Source organism: Equus asinus, chromosome 14 (assembly GCF_041296235.1).
Source record: "Equus asinus isolate D_3611 breed Donkey chromosome 14, EquAss-T2T_v2, whole genome shotgun sequence".
NCBI lineage: Eukaryota > Metazoa > Chordata > Mammalia > Perissodactyla > Equidae > Equus > Equus asinus.
Genome location: NC_091803.1, coordinates 28,709,229 through 28,736,692, shown reverse-complemented (window position 1 = coordinate 28,736,692; position 27,464 = coordinate 28,709,229). Strand labels below are relative to the sequence as shown.

Genomic DNA, 27,464 nt, shown 5'->3' with positions numbered 1-27,464 from the left:
GGTGCTGGCCTGGTGGCATAGCAGTTAAATCCGCACGTTCCACTTCTGCGGATGGGGATTGGCTGGTTCGGATCCTGGGTGTGGACCTATGCACCGTTTATCAAGCCGTGCTGTGGCAGGCGTCCCATGTATAAATTAGAGGAAGATGCACACGGATGTTATCTCAGGGCCAATCTTCCTCAGCAAAAAGAAGAGGATTGGTGGCAGATGTTAGCTCAGGGCTAATCTTCCTCAGAAAAAAAAAAAATAACGAAATACTGATACATGGATGAGTCTCAGAAACATGCTGAATGAAAAAAGCCAGCCATAAAAGACCATATTGTATGATACCATTTATATGAAATGTCCGGAAAAGGTGAACCTACAGAGACAGGAGCAGATGAGTGGTTTCTTAGGGTGGGAACAGGAATAAACTGTAAATAGGCATGAGGGGACTTTTCGGAGTGATGAATGTTCTAAAAAACTTGATTGTGGTGATCGTTACACAACTCTATAAATTTACCAAAAAGTTACTGACCCGTATGTTTACAATGGGTGAATGGCATATAAATTCTACCTCAATACAGCTATATGAAAGAAGGGAAGTAAGTGTTCAGGGAAGCCAGCACTAACGGAGGTCTCTCCTGCCCGGCCCCAGGGTGTTTGTGCTGCTTCTCGTGTTGGTCTCCATCCTCTGGATCCCTGTGGTCCAGGCCAGCCAGGGTGGCCAACTCTTCATTTACATCCAGTCCATCAGCTCCTATCTGCAGCCGCCTGTGGCTGTGGTCTTCATCATGGGATGTTTCTGGAAGCGGACCAATGAAAAGGTAGATCTGGATCAGCCCCCACCATGTGACAACCAGGTGCTGCCCCTGAGGATGGGAGAGGATGGGCGTGGAGGGGATCGAAGGCGGAACATGAGGATGTCTTGACTTGGGTGTCATTAGGGAGGGTGAGGTCTGTGGAGGAAGATACAGGGAGGGTGTTACCTGGACTTTGAATAAAAAGCAATGGGGGTTCTATTTTGATGCATTTTGTCATTAAACAGGGAAGTTGAATTAACAACAAATGAGTGAATTATACATAATTGATTATCTGTAAAAGATAAACAGATAAGTTGCTTCAACTCTTCTCAAATTACTGCTCCCTGCAGTGAAAGACAAGCTCTTGAGACAGCTTGTTAAGGTTTCTGGAGGCCTGAGCCGGCCACCCCACAGCCCTGGATGTCTCTAAGATGGCCTTCCTCTGATTTGCAGGGTGCCTTCTCAGGTCTGATCCTGGGCCTTCTCGTCGGCTTGATTCGGCTGGTGCTAGACTTTATTTACGCGCAGCCTCGGTGTGACCAGCTGGATGAGCGCCCCGCCGTGGTGAAGGATGTCCACTACCTCTACTTCTCCATGGTCCTGTCAGTGATCACTCTGACCACTGTGGCCACTGTGAGCTGGTTCACAGAGCCACCCTCCAAGGAAATGGTACATTTGAGTTTCGTGCTCTATCCATTGAGACCCTTTGCTGCAAGTGACAGAAAATGGACCCACACTGGCTTAAGCAAAGAGGATTGATTGTTCAAAAAGCGGAACAGTCTAGATTTGGGCTTTAGGGACAGATTGGTTTGGGACTCGGAAAAGACCATCAGAATCCATCTCTCACTTCTGCTTCTGTTCTCAGGCCCCAGGTGGGGCCAGCAGCTTCTAGGGGTATATCCTTCTTAGTCTCATTAAGCAGAAGCATAAGTATTTCTGTCTCAGCGTTTCCATGATTACCCATGAACAAATTCAATCCCTATAGCCAGATAAGTGGATGAGCTGAATGGCTGATTGCTGGTCCCACAATACCCCAGGGCTAGGGTTAAGCTCTGGGGACTAGAATGAGGGAGGGTGAGTTCCCAACAGGAGAATTAGGATTGTCAAAGAAAGATGGGAGAATGAGTGGGGGAAACGTCCACTGATCTGAGAAGTGCAGGGAGCTGAAGCTTGTTGGAGGGTGGAGGGAGAGGGCGAGACTGGGAGCGGACTCGGATGGGAAGGCTGAACTCGGGGTTGGGCAGGGGATGGGAGAAAGGCATGACAGCGCCCTACCCCAATCTCACAATTCCTCCTTGCTCCTTAGGTCAGTCACCTGACCTGGTTTACTCGTCATGACCCCATGGTCCAGAAGGAACAGGTGCCACCAGCAACTCCCCTGCCACTCCCTCAGAATGGGACACCAGAAGCCAGCAGCACCAGCATCCCTTTGGAGATTGTTCAAGAAAACACATCCAAAACCCACAGTTGTGAGTTGCCTTTCTCCTCAGTGACAGTAGGAGCCTCAAGAACCATTATGTGTATACGGGGAGATTTTTCTATCAAATCACAAGCCAGAAAAGGGAAAGGGGGCAGACTTGGAATTTAGCATCCCCTGACTCCCGGAGTCTGGTCCTTCCCCACTCTCTGGCCACCAAAAGTGGATTCTTCAGTAACTTTCAACAAGTGTCTCAAATGAGCAATAATAGCAAACACCTGTTGAATGCTTACTAAAATACGTTTCATTTAATCTTCACAAAACCCCACACAGTAGGCTGGAGTACTGGCATTCTCTAAATTACCGGTTTCAAACTGGCAGCTTGCAGACATATTATGGTTTAGCCCACCTACTGTTTTAATAAAATGTGAGTTAACATTTACAAACTGGGAGATTTTGGGGCCGGCCCCATGGTCGAGTGGGTAAGTTCACGCTCTCCGCTTCGGCAGCCCAGGGCTTTGCTGGTTCAGATCCTGGGTGCAGACACGGCACCATTCATCAGGCCATGCTGAGGCGGCATCCCACATGCCACAACTAGAAGGACCCACAATTAAAAATATATACAACTATGTACCAGGGGGCTATGGGGAGAAAAAGGAAAAAAAAAATCTTAAGAGGAAAAAAAACAATAAAAATTGGGAGATTTCACATAAAATTCCAGATTTCCATCTTCTCTTGAAACATGGGAAGATCTGGCAAAACTGGGCCCACATGTCTACATGGCAAAAGTTGTCTGGAGCTATAAAGCAGCTGCCCCTTAGACCTGAGATGTGCCCTTCATTTAGTCAAGGTCCCCACCAGCCCCTGTTGTCTCCAGGACCCTGAGCCTGTGGTTGTCATTTATTATGACACATGGCCTTTTTTTTTTTTTAAATAAATAATTGTGCACGTGAACCTGTGTCAACTGAGAGTGGGAAACTCAAGCATAGGTCCCGAAGGCCACGTGTTTCAAGAAAAATGAGAGAGAGAGAATATTTCTTGGTAGAGGTGAAGAATACCTTGACATGTTTAATAAGCAAATTGGCTGCCCCTGACTTGGATACACCACCTGCCTGGCTCTATAGGCAGCTGAGTCCACACCCCCAGCTCAGAATGGAGAAGTCATTTCCCACAGGAGTGCCCATTCTCTTCAGCCTCCTGGCAGGCAGTGTGAAAGAGGAGGGAGTCAGAGCTGGGTCCTAAACCCACCCCTGCCACTGCTTACCAGCTACATGGCTTTGCTCAAGGTAGTCTGAGCCTCTCTCTTCATCTGAAATTCTTCACCTGAAAATGGTGAAAAGTCTGAAAATACCAATCTCCCAGAATTAAGGTTTTCATTAATACCTTCCAGAAAAGGTAGGTAAAGTATTTATCATGGTGCGTGGGGCACACCAAGTTGGTCCCTTCTTCTCCCTTCTCTGTGAGACACAGCCCATCCTTAGGATCTTTATTTGGGTTCTTTTTAGGTGATGTGGCCCAAAAGCCATCCATGGTGGTGAAAGCCATCTTGTGGCTCTGTGGAATGGAGAGCAAGGGCAAGAAGGAGCCTCCAGGCAAAGCAGAGCCTGTCATAGTTTCCTTGGAAGAAAACCCCCTTGTGAAAACCCTTCTGGACATCAACCTCATTGTCTGCGTTAGCTGTGCCCTCTTTCTCTGGGGCTACTTTGCTTAATGTGTGGTGAACCCAGGGGCCGAAGCTCTCAGTTGGTTATCAATGTCCCAATTTTTTAATGAAAGAAAAAGAATAAAGCTGTGTTTGTTTACCATGAGGCTTCCAAGGTGTTTATGGGATATTTTCAACGTGACCTTTAGCTCTTTTCTTCTTAAGAGGGAATGAAGGTTAGGAGCTGGAAAATGGAGAGACGTGTAAAAGCTTCCTTGTCTCAAAAGGCTCGTTATTCACTCTTTCTGTCCATCAGGCAACATCACAGCTAAATTCAAACAGATAAACAAAAAGATTCCCCAAGACCTCCCAGCCCAGCAGTACCCACATCTCCTGGGCTGAAACGTTAGCACTTGAACTTTCCCCAGCTCATCTTTGAAGGGCAAGGAATGGGACCTGCCTTCTATCTCACCTTCCACTGTGGCTGGCTTCGGGTGAAGGAATAGCTGGTCCCCAAATGTTTTCTCATTGCCATCCTTGCTCCTCGATATGATCTCTGGGAAGTAGACCCGAGTGGGGGCCCTGGAATCTTGTGCTATAAGAAAACCAGGGAATTGTGGGCACTTCCCAAGTTCTGGCTTAGCCTGTGTTTCTCTGCTTAACTCCCCACTATGATACTTCCTGAAAACAAGCAGCCTGGATGAGCAACTCCACAATGAATCTCTACTGGCCAAGGGGCAACGGGGCTTTTGACCTGAAGAGCAGCCACTCCTGTGTGGAGCCAGCCACTCTAATTTCCCTATTCGGGCCCTGATGGGGTCTGATGGGATGAACTGTAGGGGCTGTTTGCACAGCTAAGAGCAAGGGCTGGACAACAGAAGGAGCCTTGAGACCATCTCTGGGGAAGCCCAGGGCCAGGAGCTATTATTCTAGTCCTGGGATAAAGGAGGAGGGTAGGGTAGATTAGAACCACTTACCAGCCTGACAACTGGAGAATGGAATAGTCTCTCAAGGGACCCCAATTTCTGGACTTCAAAAGAACATGGACAGAACACCCTGGGGCCGAGGAGCCATTGGTTCCCTACTAACTCAGTGGTATCATTTGAGTTCCTACCTGATGCCTTCAGCACCTGGACCACTTGGTCTAAAGGTCAGTGTGTTAGCTCGGCCCCTACCCTTGTCGGAGGCCTGGCTCTTCCACACCAATCCAAGTGAGAGCTGGGGGTGGACAAAGGCACATGTCAGCCTTCCTTAGGAAAGAGTCTATGTAGGGAGCTGTTCACGAATGTGGCTGCTATTCACATAGCTGTAACTGACTCCTGACAAGCCTGATCCGGTGTCTGGGCAAGTGGGCTCCAGGGGAGGTTGAGCGTCCCCTCCAAGGGCCAAAGGAGGGGAGTGGGAGGCCCAGGAGGCTTCCCCAAATTGCCCCTCCACCAAGCCTCGGTGGCTGCTCTGGACCATCACACCATGACTTCTGCTGCCGTTGGTTGGGGTCAAAAGTGTGTTTTACTGAGAGCTTTTGCTATAGACACTCAGGCCACTGCCATCTCTCCCCTGGATGGCTGGCACCAGCCTCCTAACTGGCCACCAAATCATGCTGAGTCTGCCTCCCTAACAATATGTTAATCCGTCCACTGCCTCTACCTTAGTTTAGGCTGCTGGCATCAGCGATTCTAGTCTGGCCCTCGCTGTAATCCATTTCCTGCACCGCAGCCACGAGGATCTAAAATACTAATGGGACTATCACTCTTCTCTTCTCTCAGTAGCTCCCTACTGGCCTTGGGCAACTTCCAAACCTGGGGTAGAAGGCCCTTCATGCTCCAGCACCCTATTACCTCACTAGCCTTATTCCTTGCCCGCTGCCCACCTCCCACTTTACTAGTACACTCTCTCTCACCCCCCGGCCACTGCACAAGCTGTTCCTTCCTCCCACGTGCTCCACAGCTCCTCCCCTTCCACACTCTCTCTCTCTGTTTCCCGGGTTTGTTTGCAAGCGTCCTGAGGGCCGAGGCCATGTTTGTACGGTTCAGGTTGGTTCCCCAGGGTCTAGGCCAGTGTATGGAAGAGTAAGCTGTCAATATTTACCTGGAGGTCACACAGAAATTATTTAAAAGACATGGCTTCAATTCTAAGCGTCTTTGAATGAAAACAAAAATGCTGAGTTTCTACTATGAAATGACAAGCAAATATTTTTTTGGTCATTCAAATATAATTTATTGATGCGCATAAAAACTGAATTCAAATACAAGTATAGAGGGTGAAAACAGAACTCCAGTTTTTTTTTGTTCTTCCAGAAAAGTATTTGGTTCAAATATACCTCCATATGTGTCATTTGTGATGACGTTTTGATGTGTGTGGCGGATAGACCCTAAGATGACCCTCAATGATCCCCATCTCCTGGTCCTCACGCCCTTTTGTAATCCCTTCTCCTTGTGTGCATATGGAACCTGCGACTGGATCGAAGCAATAGAATATGGTGATGGTGATAAGATGTCAGTCCATGATTACGTTATATCATCTAAGACTCTGACTTGCTAACAGACTCCTTCTAGAGGCTGTCCTTGCTGGCTTGATGAAGTAGCAGCCATACTGGGGAAGCCCACACGTCCAGGAACTGCAGGCTGCCTCTGGGGGTTGAGTGCAGCCTCCAGATGATGGTCAGCAAGAAGCCTGGGCCCTCAGACCTTGTGGTCCTACAACCACAAGGACATGAATTCTGACAACAACCTGAAAGAACTTAGGAGCGTATCCACCCCTAGTCATACCTTCAGATGAGACCCCAGCCCTGGCTGACACCTTGACTGCAGTCTTGTGAGACCCACGCAGAGGACCCAGCTAAGCTGTGCATGGACTCCTAACCCACAGAAGCTGTAAAATAATAAATGTGTGTCATTTTAAGCTGCTAAATTTGTGATTATTTGTCACACAGCAATAGATAAGAGTGGGGTTGGGTGGGGAGAGTGTGGGAAGGGGAAAGTTTGCCTGTGGAGCTGTAAGGGGTCTGTATAGCCATAGCCATGTGTCTGGGAGTGAGCAGAAGAGGAGAGCCTCTTTTACGGAGTGTATCAAGTAAGAGTCAGTTGGTTGCAGGCAACAGAGACAAACCTAAGAAAATTTATGCAAAAAACAAAAAAAGGAATTTATTGTGAGGGTACCAGGGCAGGAAACAGAGAATGGCCACAAGGACACAGATGGGCTGTGGGTGGGAGGGTGGACTACAGAGACATCTCTAAAAGTGGCTTCCAGAGAGAGGTGCCCCCACTCTGCACCACCTTTTGCCTTGCTCCCCTTAGGTGGCAGCTTAGGCAGTTTGGACCACTTTCTGCCTTTTGGTTTCCTCAGAACCAGTGGATTCCCCATGCCCGTGGATCTTTCCTCCTTCCTAGCTCCACCACTACAATATTAGAGAAGTGGAAGCCACTGGTGTAGAAACATTTGTCAATGAGGTGTTGCCCAGTCTGATGCAAGACTCCTAGACTGGGAGTCACACTTGAGACCACACAGCAAAGAGATGGTAGAGTACGACCTGTGAGAAGAGGCAAAGGCCCTGCGATATGGTGCAGGTGGGGAAATGGTGGGAAGAGACCACAGATAGAGGAGTCAGAGGAGGGTTTGTCTTAAGACCTCCAAATATGAGCACTTGTGGGGCTCACTGGGCTTGGGGGAGCATTGGGTGCTAGAGCCCCAAGAGGTGGACAAGGGTCCATCTGTGGAGCCCCCAGGCACCAGGGCCATCAAGAAGCCCCAGGAATTTAGTCTGTCCAACTGCATCTGAACTTAGGAATTCACAGGGGAGAACCCAGCACAATCAGGGCAGCCAGGGACCTGCCCTGATCCCCTGCGATCTCCAAAATGCTGGATGGAGAACAGGCTAGATGAGTGTTGAATGCAAGGTGTGGTGTGAGGAACAGGTCCTTCACCCTGGTTTAGCTGTGGGCAGAGGAGCAGGAACAGAAAGCCTGAGCACACAGGGCTAGAACTTTCTATGAGAAATTGTTCTATAGAGAAGAGAAAGAAATAGTCTGAAGGGGCAGATGTCTAGAGACCAGTACCTCCTAGATGGTCGGGGAAAGCCATTACGAGTTTAGACTACAGACTTTCCTATCTTTCTGATGGTGGTAGGATGACAAGAGGCTCTAATATGTGTGGTGTCAAGGGAAAGTGATGGCAATGTAGCGACTCCCCCAGCAGGGGTAACCTTGGAGATGCTTCCACCATGATGCAGTTACAGCTCCGGATGTCCGAAGCTGAGACACCAAGTCCACATCACAACTGACCATCCAAGAGGACGGCCAGTAGCCCCAGTTGGGTATCTACTTTTGACACACACACAGAGTCAAATTAAGTTTCATTTTTCCGGGGCTGGCTCCGTGGCCGAGTGGTTAAGTTGGCGCACTCCGCTGCGGCGGCCCAGGGTTCGGATCCTGGGTGCGGACATGGCACCGCTCGTCAGGCCACGTTGAGGCGGCATCCCACATCCCACAACTAGAAGGACCTGCAACTAAGATATACAACTATGTATGGGGCGGTTTGGGGAGATAAAGCAGAAAAAAAACCAGAAGACTGGCAACAGTTGTTAGCTCAGGTGCCAATCTTTAAAAAAAAAAAAAGTTTCATTTTTCCTTAGCTGGAGCTCTTAGGGTAGGAAGATTATAAAAACAATGGGAGAGTGAAATTGAATGCTGTTCTTAAAATAATGAGGGTACGGTTTGTTGTATTTCAGAATCAGCAACAACAAAACACATGCGACATTCTGGCGAGAACATTCACCATGGACCTTCCAGGTCCCCAGGCACCAAGCCCCGTGTCCCAGCTTCCTCCTGAGTGCGTGCTCAGGCATTACGGAGAAAGTACCTCCAAGGTGCTGCAGAGATGCTGACTGTGGACAGCCAGGCTCCTTGAAGGGGCCAACACTGATGAGCACCTGACACCGAGACCTTAGCTTTGGCTAGCAGGTTTGTTCTATAGCGAAAGGGGGTAGAGAAAAAGAACATAGATGGTGTATAGGGGGAAAGAGTGAGCCTTAACATATATAAATTTAAGATATGGGGGAAACAGGGTCTATAGGCACATATTTTCAATGTAATTAGTAAGTGTAGGGAGCACTTTGGGGGCACAAGGAGCTTTGAGTTAAGAGGAGAAAGTGATTGCCCTTTTCAAGTTAAACTTGTTAATTCATAGTGGAAGGAGGTCCAATGTCTTCTAAGCAGGGGACAGGTCATTGATGCAACTAGCAAACAACTCTATCAATGGAATGGCTCTGGGCAGCCAATGTTGGCAGCATGTCTCTCTGTACTCGCAAGAGAAGACCACCAAATCTGAGCCACACAGAGGGGCTGGTGTCAGAACAGCCATCCAGACTGTTGGTCTCACTTGGCTTCAATCTCAATCCTGGGAAAGAAGTGGCTTCCAGTCACTGGAAAAGGGAATTCCCACGGATAGTAATGGCTTCTGACTTCTGCCCTAGGCCCATGGGCCTGAATGACTGGGAGTCAGCCTCCAAGAGTCCAAGTGTCCCTGGAGGGACAAGAAAGGGTGTCAAGACTGGTAAGAGCAAAGGAAGAGCCTTCTCCACGGAACATTCAGGAAGGACAGCCAGTCTCGGAGGTCTCTGGGGCACCTGGTGGCTGCTTTCACTGCTGTTACCTTGCTCTCCACTCTTTCAAACTGCTACAGTCACAATTAGAGCCCTAGATGTCCCATCACAATTCTGTTTGGTTACATGAACATGCACACACACACACATACACACAAAATCCACAGTTTTGCCTCCAAGAATTATAAAGTTTTCATATAAACCACAGAATACATTTAATTCAAATTAAACATGAAACTAGAATAATGTTCGGTCCTTATCAAGTAGCAATTACATTGTTTAAAAAAAAAAAAAGAAAAGAACAGTACATTCCTTTCTACATTCTGGCAATCCAACAAGGCACAAGTCACATCCAGTTTGCTGAGGTGACAGATCCAGCAGTCACCATCAATGCTCGTGGCTTAGAGGGGGTCAGGGAGACACAGACTATACTTCATACAAAATGGTTCTGCAGCATGTCTGAAGGAGAGGCACCTCCCTCCAGGTACGTGAGAATGACAGTCCAAGTAGCAGGAAGCAGGCAACTTGCATAATGAACGTGTTTTATTAAATAAAGAGTTAACGCATTGCTTCTCATTCATTCCAAATTGCCACTGGTGCCGCCTGCATTACTGCATTGACGAAAGCTTCCCAGACTCGTCTCAGCAAGGATACTCTTTCCACTCCAGGTATTTCTTTTTTTTTTTCTTTTTGATTTTTTGGCATGATTTCTTTTCCATGTAAAGAAAGCCAACTTCTTCAAGACACAGGTCATTCAGCTTTAAGTGTCAGCCTTGCTTGCTCCTCAGGCTCTGAGAAGGCAGTTCTCTATGGTAAGGCCTTCTTTTTCCCTCCACTGAAAGCTTTTCACTGTTTGGTCTGCAAAGATAAAAGTCTGCCTGCCCCTGTTCCACTCCCTGGGTGGAAGGGGTCAAGGGCTGGGAGGTGGCTTTCTTCACAGGGCGGTACTTTCTGTTTCATTGTCCATATCCAACAGAATGCGGCCGGGTAGGTCTTTGCTTGCGGAGTCTGAATGCATTTCAGGAAAGATGCTGCGAAGCGGTTCTGAAACCCTAGAGTTGGTGTCTGGACAAAAACATGAGGAGACATGGTGTCAATGCCTGGTAATACCCAAGAGGCCACCTGAGGGCACTCTGAGAAGAAGAGAAGCTAGAAGGTTTAAGGGTCAGCCCATGCGCACACACATTCCCTTACTAGAGGCACCGTCAGCCCTTAGAAGTTGAGTCAAGCCTTTGAGACCCGAGGGCAGCCACGTGGCACAGCCCTACCTCCTGGCTCTGGTGCTCCTTTCTGCGAACCCATGGCAGTCCTCGGAGATACAAGCTTCAAAGGATTTGCTTGCTCTGATTGAGGAAAGGAGATCTCTTTCTTACCAATGCCTCTCATGCACTAATTGAAACCTCCTGACAACATCTGGGCTGCAGGACTAGATGAGCTTCACTGGAAAGAGCTCCCTCCTCTGAGGCTGATGAGTTTTCCTGCCATTATTAATGCTATGCCCTCAACCTCGGCTAAGGACACTGGAGGCCAGGTCACTCTGGGTTGTGGGGGCTGTCCTGTGCACTGTAGGATGTTTAGCAGCATCCCTGCCCTCTATCTACTAGGTGTCCTGGCACATGCCCTCTCTCCCCAAGTGTGACAACCAAAGATGCCTCCAGACATTGCCAAATGTCCCCTGGGGGGGCGCTGTCACTCCTGGTTGACAATCACTGAGGTAGACCACCAAATCTCCTGCAAATATTAATTTTCTCTTCTCTTTCTAATATTCATGCCTCCAATTTCCTTTTTCATGTCTTACTCTGTTGGCTGGAATTCCTTTAGCAAGATGGCAAATATACATGTTCCTCAAGTCATTGTCCCTCATTCCTAAGTTCACAAAAAGACACCTTCACCAATCTCAGCCCTCTTCCTAGGACGGTGAGTTTCAGATTCACTCATTCATGAACAAATACTTGCTGAGCACCTGCCCCATGCCAGGCACTGTTCCACCTGTGAGGACACGATAGTGAACAAGACAGACCCAGCTTTAATGAAACCTACAGTCAAGAGGAGGAGACAGCCCCTAATTAAGATGGAAGAATTTGTTCCTCTAAGTAGATGTGGGTTCTAACAAATGATGAGAGCCTTGTTAGATATTCTAGGGCTGGTGCAAGAGAGAAGGGAGACGTTCAGATCTGTAGCAGTTTCACTTTGCCAGGTTAGAGCTGGGCCTGGTAGGGAGCAGGGAGGAGCCAGAGCGGGAGGTGGAGGTGTACTTGTTGTGGTACAGAGTTACACCACGTCTGCCTTTGCTGGGAGCTGCTTTTGATAGTACTTCTGTTTTGCCTGCTCCTCATCCACACAGGCAGAGGTGGCAAATGCAGGTGCACTTCTGGGAGGCTCACTGCTTTGAGACCACTTCCTGGCCCCACACGTCCCTACAGTTCTGAGCTGTACTTCCTGGGGCATCACTTTTCTCTCAATGACTGCTGGGTTGGCAGACCGGTCCCTCAAGGTTTCCTATGCACCACAAGTCAGAGAAATTTCTAGATTTATGGAGGTGCCAAGGTGTCCAAGAGTTCAGATGCTGAATTCCATTTCAGGCAATTCAAGTCTTATGACTGAATTATGCTGAATTGCACCATCCAATGGCGCAGTTGAGGGTGATCTGTGTGCACAGAATAGAAGACATCTCAGATTTGTCCTCATCAGAATGGAAGTCAATGAGGACAGGGGCCATATCTGTCTTGTTCACAGTGTGTCCTCAATGCCTACAACAGTGATTGGCTAATAGCAGTTGCTCAATAAATTTTATAGCTGGTTGGTTGGCTGGCTGGCTGGCTGGCTGGATGGACAGATAGACTGACAGAAGAGTCAATCATCTTTTCAATCCTCCCCTCCTACAGCCTCAGGTAAAGAAGTAGCCGCATCTCAAAGGCAACACTGGTACAAGAAATCCATTGCAAATTCAATCCCTTTACCATTATTCTAACCCAATAAGACAGATGGTGTGACCAGCCAGTGTCTCTTCTTGGCCCAAAGAGTTTACAAGGAAGTACGGAACAGACATGCCTGCTGGGGGATGCACGATGCAAAGGTGTTGTACATACTAATTAGATTCTACCTGTTAATACCTGGATTTACATGCAAGCTAACACCTATCAGCACAGACTCTTTTCAGAGGACAAATTTGCAATCTTCTTTTTATATCGCATACAAATAATTTCTGGATTTGTATTTTTCTGAATTTCTGTAACTATTTATGATGAACATACTTATATACTCAGGGGAAAAATGTGTGGTGGGAGCACAAGGGAAGTTCCTTTACTCTGCCTCCACTGTCTGGTTTGCCTGAGGTTGGCAGGTACATTTCTTTCCCCAGCTTCTCTCTCATTCTCACATGAACCATTTCTTGAAAGAAAACAGCAAATCTGTTTCCACACAAAAAACCTTACTGGATCACAGCATGGGTGGAGAACCAGCTTCCAGAAATAGACTAATCTTCATCAGAACAGCTGACATTATTGAGCAGCTACTATCTACCAGATATGGTGCTAAGTGCACCACACAGGTCATTGCATCAGATTGCTGAACCCCGTGAAACAACCTTAAGGCAGCATGAGTGCTGCTGTTGAGAGAAGAAAGGGAGACTGAGAGGCACAACTCCTCAGAGAGGATCAAAGCCAGGCGGGCGAGACTCTGGCATCTGGTTCTTACTCAGCAGAATGCTTTTCCTCCTTCCCAAAGGAGTCTGTATGCCCTTGGGTGAGGGCCCTGAGAGAGAAGACAGTATCTGAGGAGCTGATGGGGTGAGTCTTAGACACTCAGGTTCATTTTAGTAAAAAGGAGAAAAGGGTTATTTTCAAAAGAAACCTGTAGGAACCTTCTTTATTTTTTTTAAACACTTCTAAAACTTTCTGGCTATGAATTTACATGAGGCATTCCTTTTCATTATATGCATTCCAAGAAGGGTTGGTCTTTGAGCATACTGCTTGGAGTAAAGTTTGTAGGACAGATATTTTATTCAAAAAAAACCAAAAAAACAAAAACCCCGAGGGCTGGCCCAGTGGTGTAGTGGTTGGGTTTGCTCCACTTCAGTGGCCCAGGGTTCGCAGGTTCAGATCCTGGGTGCGGACCTATGCACTGCTCAGCCATGCTGTGGTAGCATCCTATATACAAAGTGGAGGAAGACTGCTACAGATGTTAGCTCAGGGACCATCTTCCTCAAGAAAAAAGAGGAAGACTGGCAACAGATGTCAGCTTAGGGCCAGTCTTCCTTACCCAAAACAAACAAACAAAAACAACAAAAACAAAAAACCAGAGAGAGAGGCGCTGCACGCAGCCTCAGCTCACAGGCAGAATGTGACGCAGTTCACCACTGATCTGGGGCTCAGACAAACGTAACCAGGTTCCTTCCTTTTTTGAGTTTTGTGATCCAGGAAGTGGGCCCTCCAAGGCCCAGAACTGCATTCTATAATTTAGGGTATGGTGCTAGAAGGTTTATTTGTCACGTCAACAATTTTGAATATGCGCTTTGGGTTATAAACCTACCCCTCAAAAAGTCCCAAGTTGTTCTGACAGTCACTTTGGTGAGTAACGGATCCAAATACATCCTTGAAATTAAACACTTCAGGCACAACTGCAGGGTGAACCAACAACCATCTGCTCACCATTCATCCCTCTTTAAACTAGAATGACTTCCTGTTACGCCTCATCAGTTTTCTAGGGCTGTGAGAGTCTTTCTAGTCTATAAAAGACTTTGAGCCAACTTTTTATTATTTTAGTCAAAGGAGAGATTCTGTTCAAGTCTCAGTGGATGTGTATAATGACATGATTCTGATATCTACTAAAAATAAACTGCAAGTAGAAGCAAAAGGCACTTAAATGTCTAACTATGAGCAATAATGAAATATTATGCAGTCATTGAAAAAGATGGTTATAAAAACTACATTATAACATGGGAAAGAGCATATGATGTAAAGTAAAATAAAAATGCAAGGTCAGAATCTGCATATGCAAAATAATTATGATCATGTACCCCTTTGTATTTCAGAATAAAAAGAGGAAAAAAATAGAATATGAATGGTAGACTTCTTCAACTGTAGAAGGGGACTTCTTACTTTTAGTTCCAAAATTTTCATTAATATCCATGATTATTTTTTTAAATGCATTCCTTTCATGATATAAAAACAGCCTAATTTTTAAAAAGAACACCATGAGAACCAGCAAAGTGTTGAGTTTTTGTTGACTGCTAAGAGACTGACTTGGTACACCAGCACACAGTGCACGAATGACTCATGGGTATTCTCAGGCTCACTAAATTAAGAAATTATCTTCCACTCCTGAGCACTGTCTTTTTAAACTGTGAAAGAACCCATATTAGGAAAACCAAGTGGTGCATCAGAATCAAAATATGGTTGCCTGGGCCCCAGACCTCCTGCATCTGGGTCCTAGAAGGCTGGGTCTGGGCATATATGAGTTTTAAAAATGTTGACCTATGAATCTAATCCATAACTCTGATTACCTATTTTTTTCTAGATAAAAATGATAATAAATAGCTACTATTTATTTAGGTCCACTGTATATTAAGAACTGTTAGATGCTGTTATTTATCTGATGTAATCTCTTCGACAATAATTCTCACAGACATCAGATTTACAGATCAACCAGGTTGTACCTTGCCTGATGTTACACAGAGAGCTGAAATTTGAATTCAGGCATGTCCAACTCTATAACGTATATTCTTTCTACTATACCTCAAGCCTGCCTGGTATAGAAAAAAATGGAAATTAAAGAAGTAACAAGACCAGCCCCATGACCACCTGTCGCACATCTGTGAACACACTTAGTACTCAGAGTAATTGACAGCAAGCATGAAGGAAGCCAGCCTCCTTTAGTGCATGCACTATTAGTAGGGATGCAAGCAGGCGTGGTTAGAGTGACTGGTTAGTAACAGGCATTAGTGCACAAATATGATCATAAAGTAGCAAAAATGCTTTGGCCAATCAGGTGCCTTTTTCCTTACCATTAAATATTCCAATTTCAGTTCTTACTGAATATGGCAGGTCATACATCTAAATTATTTAATAAAATGTTTAAATTAGAACACTCTTTGCTAAAATCTATTACTTTAAAAACAGCAAGATGTAAAAACTCTTTTACTTGCAAAGCTAAAATCCTACTGCTTACTATAGTAACAACAAGAAGAGACTCCATAACGACTCCAGCATCCCTCCACTCTCCAGGGCTGGTGCTGAGCTGCCAAAGGTTCCTGCCAAACCTGCTTGGCAGCAATAATCTCCCCCAAGAGCTTATTTAAACCCCAGGCTTTAATTCAACTTTTTAAGATTAAATGCTCTAAATGAATAACCTGTTATCAGGAAGTTGTCTGTCTAAAGTTTTCCAAGTGAAAACATGATGCCATAATAAAGAATTGCCTGTCCAAGGCAGTTTCACTTTTTCTTCTGGAAATACCCAATGGCTATATCCAAGAATGGCTAATAGCAGCATGATCAACCCTAGCGGATTCATAAATTCTAAATGTTGGCCTTTTGTGTGCTTTTAATGGCAGTCCAGGGGATTTTAAGAAATTATAATACAAAGATAATTGTGGTGACCTGGAATTTCTTGAGTTAGGAGAATTTATAGCATAGATAGGTTTTTAAACATTTAGCTAATATCTTCAGGAAAAGTATCTTTAATATAAAATTTCACTTATCTGATAATTATAAAGTACAGAGCATTACAGTGTGAATTACAGTGTTGTAGGAGGTCGTAAAATAACCTTCTGGAATAAAAACACCCCAGGTAACAATGGTATTAAAGAACACACCAAATTCTGGTTTGTAGAAGAAAAGATCTAAATGGAAGAAAAGATCTGGGGAAAAAATTGTGGTGTGTCACAAGAATTGAAGTGTTAAAAGGCTCACCCTTACTTAGGGTTTAGCCACTTCACTCTGTAAATGACTTCCCCACTCAACTGGGGAGCCCCAGACTTCTGGGTCAATCACCAAGGAGATGGGAAGGTGGAATGACTCCTGCGTCCTCCTCTACATTTTAAAGGTTGCACTCTTGTTCCCCTTTCTGGTTCCTACAGAAAGTCTTACTCACACCAGAGCTGTGTGGCCCACTAAAGGCTTAAGGCTCAAATCTGCCGATGAAAGCAATTGTACACATAATGAGAGCTTTATGCCATCCAAATGTGGACCTGAAGGCATGGTCCAGATGAGCCTCACAGTGCCTTTTAAAAAACTCCTGTGGTTTAAGAAAGCAAAATGTAAGCATGCTAGAATGCAAAGGAATTTAGTGTGGGAATCTTTGGAGGAAGATTTTTCTTTTGGTCCTGAGAATTTCAAACATTGAATTAAGAAGCTCCATGCAGTTAACTTGCACTTAAGATATAAAATTAAAAATTAAAGCTCAAGACACAAGGGAAACAATTTTCCGTGCTAACTGCACCCGAGTCCTCCTTGGTTGGATGCTGATGAGCCAATCAATGACAGGTAAATCACACTGAGAAGAGCAGAACACTTGTGAAAGACTTACCAATAAGAGAGAAAACATTCTTAGTGGCTTGAAATCGGGCTCTTAATCTCCCTGACACCTACCTCTTGAATTTGGAGCATTGCAGCTCAAAATGCTTCTGATAAACACAAAAGTAGAGTCTACATGCTACGGAACGGCTGGCATGGGGTCAAATGGCTGCTCCGGAGCACAAAGTCAAAAGCACATATGCACAACACGGCTAAGCAGGAGCATTTGGAGCTGTGGGGCAAGCTGCTTGGGGGTTACAGACCTTAGTCCTGGAAACCTTCCCCACCTGTGAGGGCACTAGGGAGGGCATCTATTGGGAAACAAACAAACACACCAATGTCGTTTTGTTTTTTAAAAATAAAAGCTGAGGTGTCATCAGAAAAAGTTATTAACCATTTATAACATGTGCAAATTACACATTTTATTCCTGAAAAAAAAGTTATTGGAAGTTAGACTAGTTGGTTAACCCTCCTCCTTTGGGATCCCAGTTTGGGGTATACCTTGGCTCATTTTCAGCTGTGAAGTCATTCAGCACGGTTGGAGAGCCCAGAGGTATATTTCGGCTTCCTCTCTAAAAATAGCTCCACTTAGAAAAATTCAAAATTGGGCTGTTGTGAGAAATGATGCAAGGCTCCTAATTACCATGTTTAAAAACACACTAAAAAAAAAAAAATCCATCCATCCCTTTCTTAAATCAAATAGTAAATTAGAGCACTTGGGATGGAAATTTTTTTAAAAGTCATAGTTAAATAAAAAGATCATGTTCTAGACTGCCTATATTAGACTATCCCATTTGGTATAGCCCACTAAAATCTGTACAATCACTGCCACCCAAAACAGGTCTCCATGGGAATTATGGGGAAATCTTCAGTCTTCCCTCTTTCACTACTGGAGGCTGGCACTCTGATGTGATCATGCCCCCAGATCTCCCGGGAGCATCCAATTTGGCACAAATCATATTTTTTAAAGTTATATCTAATGCTTCATTTACTATGAACATTTTTACTCTTAAGTATTTTAATGAGGAATTTACTAAGAAATCTCACTAAGAAAATTCACTAAGAAATTTCATATTCATGTTGTACCTCCCACCTGATTAGCTCATTATACTCAGAAAAATGTAAATGTAGATGTGCAGGTCTTCAACACATAACGAAACTATAAATCAGGGGTCGGCAAACTTCAAGGGCCAGGTAGTAAATATCTTAGGCTCTGTGAGTCATATGACCTCTGAATCAACTACACAATTCTGCTGTTTTAGCACAAAAGCAGCCAAAGACCATATGTAAACAAATGGGCATGGCTGTGTTCCAATAAAGCTTTATTTATAAAAACAAGCTGGGGGCCAGATTTGGCTTGCGGTTGTAGTTTGCTGACCCCTGTTATAAATCAAAGCCTAAATGAAGGGGAGTAGTACAAAAGTAATGCAGAATGGAAAGGGGAAATATCTGAACTGGTTCCCTACTTACCCGTCACTATTTTGGAAGCAGTGGGAGCTGCATTGGTGAGGCTGCCATCCCCAGCTGACTGGGTGCCAGGAGGATGAGGAGCGCCAGGAGGATGAGGGGGTGGGGGCACGCTGGGTCGGTTCCTCGGCTTTGGTACTGGTCTCGGTCTTGGTAAGGTTCCAGCGTGTAGCTGCACAGTCTCAGGGTTACTCACTGCCTGCGTCTGAGAAGCTGGCAGGCCGGGGTTCTGTTTTCCTAAGGGTGGAGTACTGGGGGGTGTTGGAGTCTGGGGAGGGGTGTGAGATGGCTGCTCAAGTCCATGTTCGCTGGGCAGTGCCATGGGGGTGGCCGGGCCCTGGCCACTTGGTTTGGAGTGCACCAGCAGTGCGGCCTGCGTCGGGGGCTGTGGTGGCGGGTGACTGGGAGCTTGTATTGGAGACAGGCTGCTGGAGTACCTCCGGGGTGCAGAGAGCTGCGAGGTGGCGCAGGGCTGGCCTGGAGCCTGGCCTGGGTGCTGAGGGGGCGGAGAAGGACTTCGGGTGGATTGCTTTGCTGACGGACTAGGGGGATGCTGAGATGTTCCTGGAGAACTCTGGCCCCCAGGATGGCCAGGAGGTGGGTTTCCTGGCTTCGGGGGTGCTGGAGCAGGTTTTTTAACAGCTGCACAAAAGGGAAAAAACACGTTTCAGCAAGAGCAGCACAGTGATAGCTACCACCTGAACCAGGGACCAAGGCTAATCTTGCCAGTAATAAGCTGTGCTGATAGTATGTACCCCCTGACAGGAGGCAACCAAGAGGGCACTTCACCTCTGTGGTCTTCCTCCCCAAAACCCACAGACCCAGTCTAACCATGAGAAAAACATCCAACAAGTGTAAATTGAGGGACTTTCTTTACAATGCCTGACTAGTACTCCCCAAAACTGTCAAAGCCATAATAAAACACGGGAAGACTGAGAAACTGTCAGCCCAGCGGAGACTAAGGGGACGCACGGACTAAATGCAGTGTGGTCCCCTGGATGGGAGTGAGCCTGGAACAGGAAATGGCCACTGGTGGAAAAACTGGTGAAATTTGAACAAAAGATGGGGTTTAGTTAATAGTAATGTACGAGTGTTGGTTTCTTAGCTGTGATAAATGTCCCAGGGTGATGTAGGATGTTCACGATAGAGGAAAGTGAGTGAAGGGCCTAGGGGAACTCTTGGCCCGATCTTCGCAACTTTTCTGTAAATCTAAAATTGTTCACAATAAAAAGTTTATTTTAAAAAACTACATCATACACATATAGGTCTTTAAAGACCTGTCATTTTAAAAGCTCAATAAGAAGAAAGCTGAGCTCATGGAGGCCACCCCACCAACACGGAGTTGCTCGTCTAAGTCCACACAGCAGCGCTCATCCCTCAGAGAGTGTGGGAAGAAACAGAGAGAAGCAAGGGCAGCTAAGAGGCGACCCCTAAGCACAACCCGCCTGCCTGTACGTAACATGGCTCCCTGGCCCTAAGCCAGCTTCTCCTAGAAGGCTTGACTTTTTTTTTTTAACAGAAGTTCTACCAGTTTCAGAATCATTTGAGCTAATAGATACATCCTAGGTAAAAGTACACATAAATCTGGAAGAGCACCTTAGAATGATCTCCCTAAGGAGAGGTGAGCCACAGCTCTCTCCTCCCTCCACCAGCTGAAATTAGATCACTAGGGGGTGGGAATTTGGTAACTGAGGAGGGTAAGGTAGGAGGGAAAAATGACAGGTCTGGAGACTGGTTTGGGGCTGGGAGGAGGGGTGGAAAGAAGAGACTTTGGCATTTTTCAAATTCTGCTGAGATCCTACTAATCCCCAGAGCAAGGGAGAGGGAAATGCAGGACAGAAACAAACAGGTATCGTTTGCCTAACACACCACCAGCACCAAGTTAGGCCTTTTAGATAAACTGTCTCATGTAAGTCTCATGAGCTCACTGCAAGACAGGCATTGTTATATCCATTTCAAGGTGGGGAGAACTGAGGCTCAGAAAGGTCAAGCGTCTGCAAAAGGTCACAAAACTGGTAAGTGGCAAAACAGAGGTTCACACCATGTCCTGTGGATTCCCTGGACTCTTTTTTCCCTCTTCCTCCTTCCTACACTGCCTGGCTCCCTGCTCATAGTGCTCAGAATTCAGGAATGAAAAGGGTATAAAGTCTGCTCTGCTCTGCTGGCCTAGAACTTTTGGCCCTGGAACTCAGAAGAACTTTTTCAACAGAAACAACCAACTAGCTGACAAAGGAAGGAATCTGGAATATTAGCCATACTCTGGTTACCATAAGCAACTTAAAAAAGAAAATTTTCTAGCTTTCCGTTCTAGCAATATTAATTGTAAATTCATATTGAATAAAAGATCATTCCTGACATTTACGGGTGTGGAGGGAATCAGGAGAGGAAGCATGAGCAGTGTGACAGATGATGGGAGTCCCACATGGAGGCCAGGCTGGGTGAAAGGCAGCCCTTGTCTAAGACCACCTATGAAGGTGCTGGGAGGCTGAGGCAGGGGCAGAAAGGATCAAACTCCTCCTGTGAGGAAGCCGGAGATCTGTGACTGCAGGAAGCAGGAAAGACTCCTATGTGGCTAGGAAGGAGTCTCAATCTGAAAGCAGCATTACAGGGGCCGGCCCAGTGGCCGAGTGGGTAAGTTTGCACCCTCTGCTTCGGTGGGCCAGGGTTTTGCTGGTTCAGATCCCGTGCGTGGACATGGCACTGCTCATCAGGCCATGCTGAGGTGGCGTCCCACATGCCACAACTAGAAGGACCCACAACTAAAAATATACAACTATGTACTGGGGTGCTTTGGGAAGAAAAAGGAAAAATAAAATCTTAAAAAAAAAAAAAAAGCAGCGTTATACCTGGAATCCAGGTAGAGAAGACCTTATTTCCCCCAAGGATCAGTTGGGATCCCGATGTAGGTGATGGTGGCTCAAAGGAGAGGACAGCCTTTGGGAGGATAAAGCGGGGTCTTATCTGACACCACACACGAAAGTCAATTCAAAATGGATTAAAGACTTAAATGTAAGACCTGAAGCTGTAAAACTCTGAAGAAAACACAAGGAGAAAGCTTCATGATGTTGGCGTTGGCAATGATTTCATGGCTGTGACACCAAAAGCACAGGCAACCAAAGGAAAAATAGTGAGATTACACCAAACTATAAAGCATCTGCACAGCAAAGCAAACAGTCAACAAAAGGAAAAGGCACCCTACAGAATGGGAGAAAATATTTGTAATAGTGGCCATCTGACTGCTATTTCTCTCCAGTGCAGCTGCAGCTACAGAGTCCTTGGGTTTTGGAGGACTAAGGGGAGTCTGCTCAAGTCAAGTTAGATGTCAGGCATTCCCAGCTAGAAAAGCTGAGCATGCTATAAAATATAAGATTTCAATCAGTATGTTCACCGTAAGGGGTTAATTTTCAAAATATACAAGGAACACCTACAACTCAATAGCAAAAAAATTAACGCAATTTTAAAATAGGCTAAAGTCTTGAACAGACATTTCTCCAAGGAAGATGTACAAGTGACCAACAGGCACATGAAAAGATGCTCAACATCACTAACCATCAGGAAAATGCAAATCAAAATCGTAATGAGATAGCATCTCACACCTGTTAGAACGGTTATCATCAAAAAAAATAAAAGATGGGGCTGGCCGGCCCAGATCCCGAGTGTGGACCTATGCACCGCTTATCAAGCCACACTGTGGCAGGCATCCCAAATATAAAGTAGAGGAAGATGGGCATGGATGTTAGCTCTGGGCCAATCTTCCTCAGCAAAATGAGGATTGAAGGCAGATGTTAGCACAGGGCTAATCTTCTTCAAAACAAAAACAAAAAACAAAAGATAACAAGTGTTGGCAAGGATGTGGAGAAATTGGAACCCTTGTGCGCTTTTGGTGGGAATGTAATTGGTACAGTCACTGTGGAAAATAATATGGAGGTTCATCAGAAAATTAAAAATAGAACTACCATATAATCCAGTGATCCCACTTCTGGGTATTTACTCAAAAGAATTGAAATTAGGATCTTGAAGAGATATTTGCACTTCCATGTTCATTGAGGCATTATTTACAATAAGCAAAATGTACAAACAACCTAAATGTCCACTGATGATGATTGGATAAAGAAAAAAATGGTATATTCATACAATGGAATACTATTCAGCTTCAAAAAAGAAGGAAATTCTGCCATATATGACAACATGGATAAAACATAAGGACATTATGCTAAGGGAAATAAGTCAGCCACAGAAGGACAAATACTGCACGATTCCACTTACATGAGGTATCTAAACTAGTCAAAGTCGCAGAATCAGAGTGGAATGGTAGTTGCACTCCCTGGAAGGAGTAATGAGGGGAACAGAGTAATAGGAAGAAGGGTAATGGAGAGCTGCTAATCAATAGGCATAAAGTCTCAATTACGCACGAAAAATAAGTTCTACAGATCTGCTGTAGAACATTGTGCCTAGAGTACAATATTGTATTGTATACTTAATAGCACACTTAAAAATTTGAGAGTGTAGACCTCATGTTAAGCACACTGACCACAATAAAATAAAATTTAAAAAAAGAAGAAAGAACAACATGAAGATATGGGTCAGAATGTTCTAGAAGAGAAAACAAGTGTGGAAGCTCTAAAGAGGTAATGAGTTTAGTGCATCAGGGAACAGAGAGCATAGCAGCATGGCTGATGCGCGGTGAGAGAGGGAGAGTGTAAGGGGTGGGCTCAGAGGTAGGCCCAGGTAGGGCCCACGGTGGGAGGTTTGCACGGAAGCCACTGGAGAGTTTCAACCAAGAAATGGCATGATCTGCTTTGTGTTTTAAAGCAATTCCTCTGGCTGCTGTGTGGTGGACCACAGGGGGCATGGATGGTAACAGTTCAGATTATACGTTAATTAGGATCCAGAAGACCCTGACCCCAAGCCAGAGGGTACAATGGCTCGCAGACCTGCAAAGCCTAGCTAGTACAGAGGCTGTGACAGTTCCAAAAGAGAGTGGGGGCTTGGAACACCAGATTCCTGGAAAACTTGGAGTGTTTCTGGAGAAATGACTTTTTGTTTGTTAAGCTTTATAGCTTACACGTTTTCTTAAATATCTGCTTTCCTGCTCTCCATTTTTTCATTTCTCGTCGATGATTTTTCTCTTCAATGACTGATCTTTCTACTTGACATTTTATAACAGCCATGGAAACAATCTGCTGGAAAGGCTCGCCACCTGAACCCCTGCACTAACCCGAGGAGGTGTGCACATCCTTCCCAAGGGGACACAGTGAAGGAAGCTACTCACCTCGGCGCACAGTGTGGGGACTGGGGCCAGCAGAATTGTGTGCTGGGCCGACAGAGAGCTGATGGGAGCCAGTCGCTGTCTGGGCCTGATTCTGGCCAGTGGCCGTTTGACTGCTGTTTTTTCCCGGTGCAGGTGCAGCTGCAACTGCAGAGTCCTTGGGTTTTGGAGGACTAAGGGGAGAAGAAGCCAAGTTAGATGTCAGGCATTCCCAGCTAGAAAAGCTGAGCATGCTGTAAAATATAAGATGCCAACCAGAATTTTCACCTCAGCAGGCAGGAAGTTGATCTGAAATTTCAAATAGTTCACACATTTATTGGGTGCCACACGAGACTACATATTTTGAGGTTCGTTGCATCAGACTGTCTTCCAACTACTCTGCCACTCAAATATCATGAGCGAGACCATTTTGCAGCAACCAACAAGAAATTTCAAGTTCTAATTTGCTTGTACTTAAATTGGGAAATATTAAAAAACGCGAAAGGGTTTTTGGGCTTCAAAATAATGTGATTTGGACACAGACATTGTAAAAAACTAAGCAAAAGCTAGGGCCAAATATTAATACTGTAAATTATAAAGTAGTCGACTATTATCAATAATGTGGACCTGAGGAAAGAGAAACTCTGAGAAGCTAAGTGATTGCTCTAAGTCCCGAGTGGTTAGCAGGAGGGTAGAGATTGAACTCAGGTTTTCTACTTCCTAGCTCTGAACTTTTTCTACCAAACTTTACAGTGACATTTTGTCAAGGTAATTAAAGAGTGAACATCATTAGTGAAATGTTCACAAAAATATCTACAGAATGAAACAAAGACCAAATCGATGACTGACATTCCATCTGTCCTTCTGCAGTGACGACTAATTATTGTCTTAAATAATATATTTAGCCTTAATTAAACAAGTTGAATGCTACAGGTAAATGAAAATGTGAGTTTGCTAATACTTTTTTTCCTCAATCAAAAAAATTTAAACCCAAACAAATACATGCATGGAGCAGTAGTTACTGACAAAAGCCAACATTGGAGCTTATGATCAGCATACGAAGCTCTAGGAAGTTTGAAGCCTCAGTTCTTTTTAACTAAAAATTGAACTTCCCCAAATTATGTGAGTAAAAAGGAATTCAGGAATGACAAAACATTCAGAATTCAGCTATGAGGATTTAACAAGATTCTTATCACATAAGCAGCTGGCTTCATACACCACAAGGTATTCCCTCCCCATCCCAAAGGAGATGAAGTGAGGGAGTTCTCCCAAGGCAAATTCATCTCTCTGCACGGGAAAAGATGCATGGATACACCGGCTGTCCTTGTTTTACGCATTTATTTTACTCTATATATGACCATTTAGTGCTTCATATGTGGTCAAAGTAGAATAAATGATAATAAAAATTTTAGCATATACTCTGTAGAGGGGCTCACCTTTTACATCAGCTGTCAGTTCTGAATCAGCTGCCTGGGTCAGTGCAAATTAAATAAAAATTCATGCCAATTAAATGAAAATCTCAAGTTTAAAGGTGATTTTTCTTAAAGTTTCTACATATTTGCAGCCCATTCCAGGTGGCTAATCAAAATGTTAAGCAACAAAAGAGGCTTTTAAGAAAAGCTATCATCATATTTTCTACCTTGTACTCGTGTATCAACTACCCTACAAGACTGAAAGCTGGGGGTGAGGGGACCTCAGTCACCTAGTGTGCTTAGTGCAGCGTCTGGCACTTAACAGTTACTCAGAAAATCTTATTTGATGGATGGATGGATAGACGGATGGGCTGACTGGCTGGCTGGGTGGATGGGTGGGTGAGTGAGTGAGTGAGTGAGTAAGTGAGTGAATGAGTGAATGCCAGGAATACTATAATCTAACTAACTTGCTACATTCAAATGTTTACAAGTTAGCATACTAGATGACAACGAGCAAATGGTACATGAACACTGAGTACACATCACACAGGTAAAGAGGTTTGTAATACTGCTAGACACCTACTGGCTTCCAGTTTCCAGCACCAAAGCAGTACAGTACAGAATGCAAGCAAATGTTGCTTTCTCTTGAAAACAGGAAAAGAAGCGAGCAATATGCAGTCTTTTTTCCCATCCTTTGCCAACGAGAGGAGTGAAGGCAAATCTGGTTCAAAATATGCCAAGTGATTCTGTGGGCATGGATGCCCACAGGCCAGCACCTGAAGAAGGCTGGGGTGCCCAGCACTCCTGCCAGCACAAGCTGGCCTCCTTACCTGCTGTCGCCCGGGCTCGGCCCCTGCTCCAGTATGCCCGCAGAGGAGGGGACAGTCCCACCCCCTGAGCTGCTTTCAGCCCTAGAGCTCTGGGGAAGGGGCTCTGGGCCTGCTGGAGCCAAAGTGCTGCCATCTGTAGGCGGAAGTGGTGGCTGGAAAGCGGGAGATATGTGCTTTCTATTTAGAGTGCCACCCCGCCGGTGGGCCTGGAAGTCCATAAGCTTCACACCAAAGCTACACAGAGAGAAGAAACAGTCAACACACCATGCAAGCTGACCACCGACACAGAAGCCCACTGCTCCACGTGTGTTAAAACCCACACATGGGGATAGCCACCCAAGTTGCCCAGTATGCAACGCAGCAGCAATTAATGATTAATGACCAATGATTAATGGTCATTCCTATTACCAAGGCAAGCAACTCAATTTGGCTTTAAACCTGAGAGAGCCAACAGACCTGGTACTGATCAATGTCCTTTCTCAATGTGGGTGTGAGCAGTTGAAAGCAAATAGGCAGGCCTCTCATCTTGAGTGAATGACATCGTTTTAGTGTGTTTATTTCCATACAACTACATACAAGCCCGTCATCCCAAATCTGTGTGTTTGGGGAACAATGTGGAAGCTGTGTGCAGAAGTCCTCCCAGCTCAAGGTAAGGCTGTCACAGCACACTGCCTCGTAAGCTGAGATGTAGAAATATCTGTACCTGTGTCTGCAAAGAACATATCTGAAAGGATACGTAAGACTGGAAAATTATTGCTTTTGAGAAGGGGATGGCGGTTGGACGATAGGGTAGAAGGAAGACCTACTTTTCATTTAAACTCACTGGTGTATGAACCTTAAAACTTTTTTTCAGTTTAAAAAAATAGAAAGATACATGGCTCCCCGAGCTTGCGTTTACTGGGTCAGCTGACGGGGAGAATCCACCCAGACAGATAACTGAGAATTGTTTATTGTGTGCTAACTTGACCCACAACATTGTGTTTTCTGACTTAAAAAATACGAAGGCTAATTTTGTGGAGGACAGAGTTTGCCATCAGGAAGCACTACCAAATGTATGAACGGGGCTTCAGAGAAGTAAAACTTCTGTACATAAACGTGGATTCCAGAATAAAAGAACAGGAAAGTAAAGCTTTTTACAAAAAAAAGCAAAACAAAAAAACAAAGCTCATTATAAGATTGGGCAATTAAAATAACAGCTGTTGTTTAGTTTGAATGTAAAACTATTTCCAGTAATATTATAACATGTATGCAAGAAAAGCACATTACTTCAAACAGGCCTCTCTAACTCTCAGCATTACTGATGAACACAGCGGCATTTCATCACACATGTTGGACAGATTGGCATCTGAAGGCAAAAATCACAAACAGCCTTAATAACCTTTGAAAATCCCACAAATCGCCCATGGAGCCTAGTTTAGAGACATACTGTCTCTCACTAAGTCCAGCACAGCCATTTTTTTCCTTCTGGAATTGGCACATTCTGAGGTTTCTCCAGCTGAACATCAGATTCAGCAGTTGGCTTCCATTGAGAAGTCAAGTTACACCAGAAATATTTC

General features: G+C 45.1%; 2 protein-coding genes across 8 annotated transcripts in view; one reads left to right on the top strand and one right to left on the bottom strand.

Moving 5' to 3' along the window:
* The window catches only part of SLC5A11 (solute carrier family 5 member 11), a 57,599-nt gene extending 50,852 nt beyond the window's left edge, over positions 1 to 6,747 (top strand). For all 6 annotated transcript variants that reach the window (XM_070484665.1, XM_070484668.1, XM_070484667.1 and 3 more), the window contains 4 exons: positions 638 to 806; positions 1,236 to 1,451; positions 2,089 to 2,251; positions 3,705 to 6,747. In XM_070484665.1, the coding sequence (XP_070340766.1) occupies positions 638 to 806; positions 1,236 to 1,451; positions 2,089 to 2,251; positions 3,705 to 3,910 (754 nt within the window). In that variant the 3' untranslated portion in view covers positions 3,911 to 6,747. The remainder of the gene's footprint in view (positions 1 to 637; positions 807 to 1,235; positions 1,452 to 2,088; positions 2,252 to 3,704) is intronic.
* Positions 6,748 to 9,723: 2,976 nt separating this feature from the next.
* ARHGAP17 (Rho GTPase activating protein 17) overlaps positions 9,724 to 27,464 on the bottom strand; it is an 87,616-nt gene continuing 69,875 nt past the window's right edge. Inside the window, exons 17-20 of one of the 2 annotated variants that reach the window (XM_044746872.2) lie at positions 25,909 to 26,142; positions 23,691 to 23,860; positions 18,422 to 19,060; positions 9,724 to 10,505 (exon numbers count right to left, since the gene is read on the bottom strand). In XM_044746872.2, coding sequence (XP_044602807.2) covers positions 10,375 to 10,505; positions 18,422 to 19,060; positions 23,691 to 23,860; positions 25,909 to 26,142 — 1,174 coding nt within the window. In that variant the 3' untranslated portion in view covers positions 9,724 to 10,374. The remainder of the gene's footprint in view (positions 10,506 to 18,421; positions 19,061 to 23,690; positions 23,861 to 25,908; positions 26,143 to 27,464) is intronic. The other variant, XM_070484664.1, reaches the window with a different exon arrangement.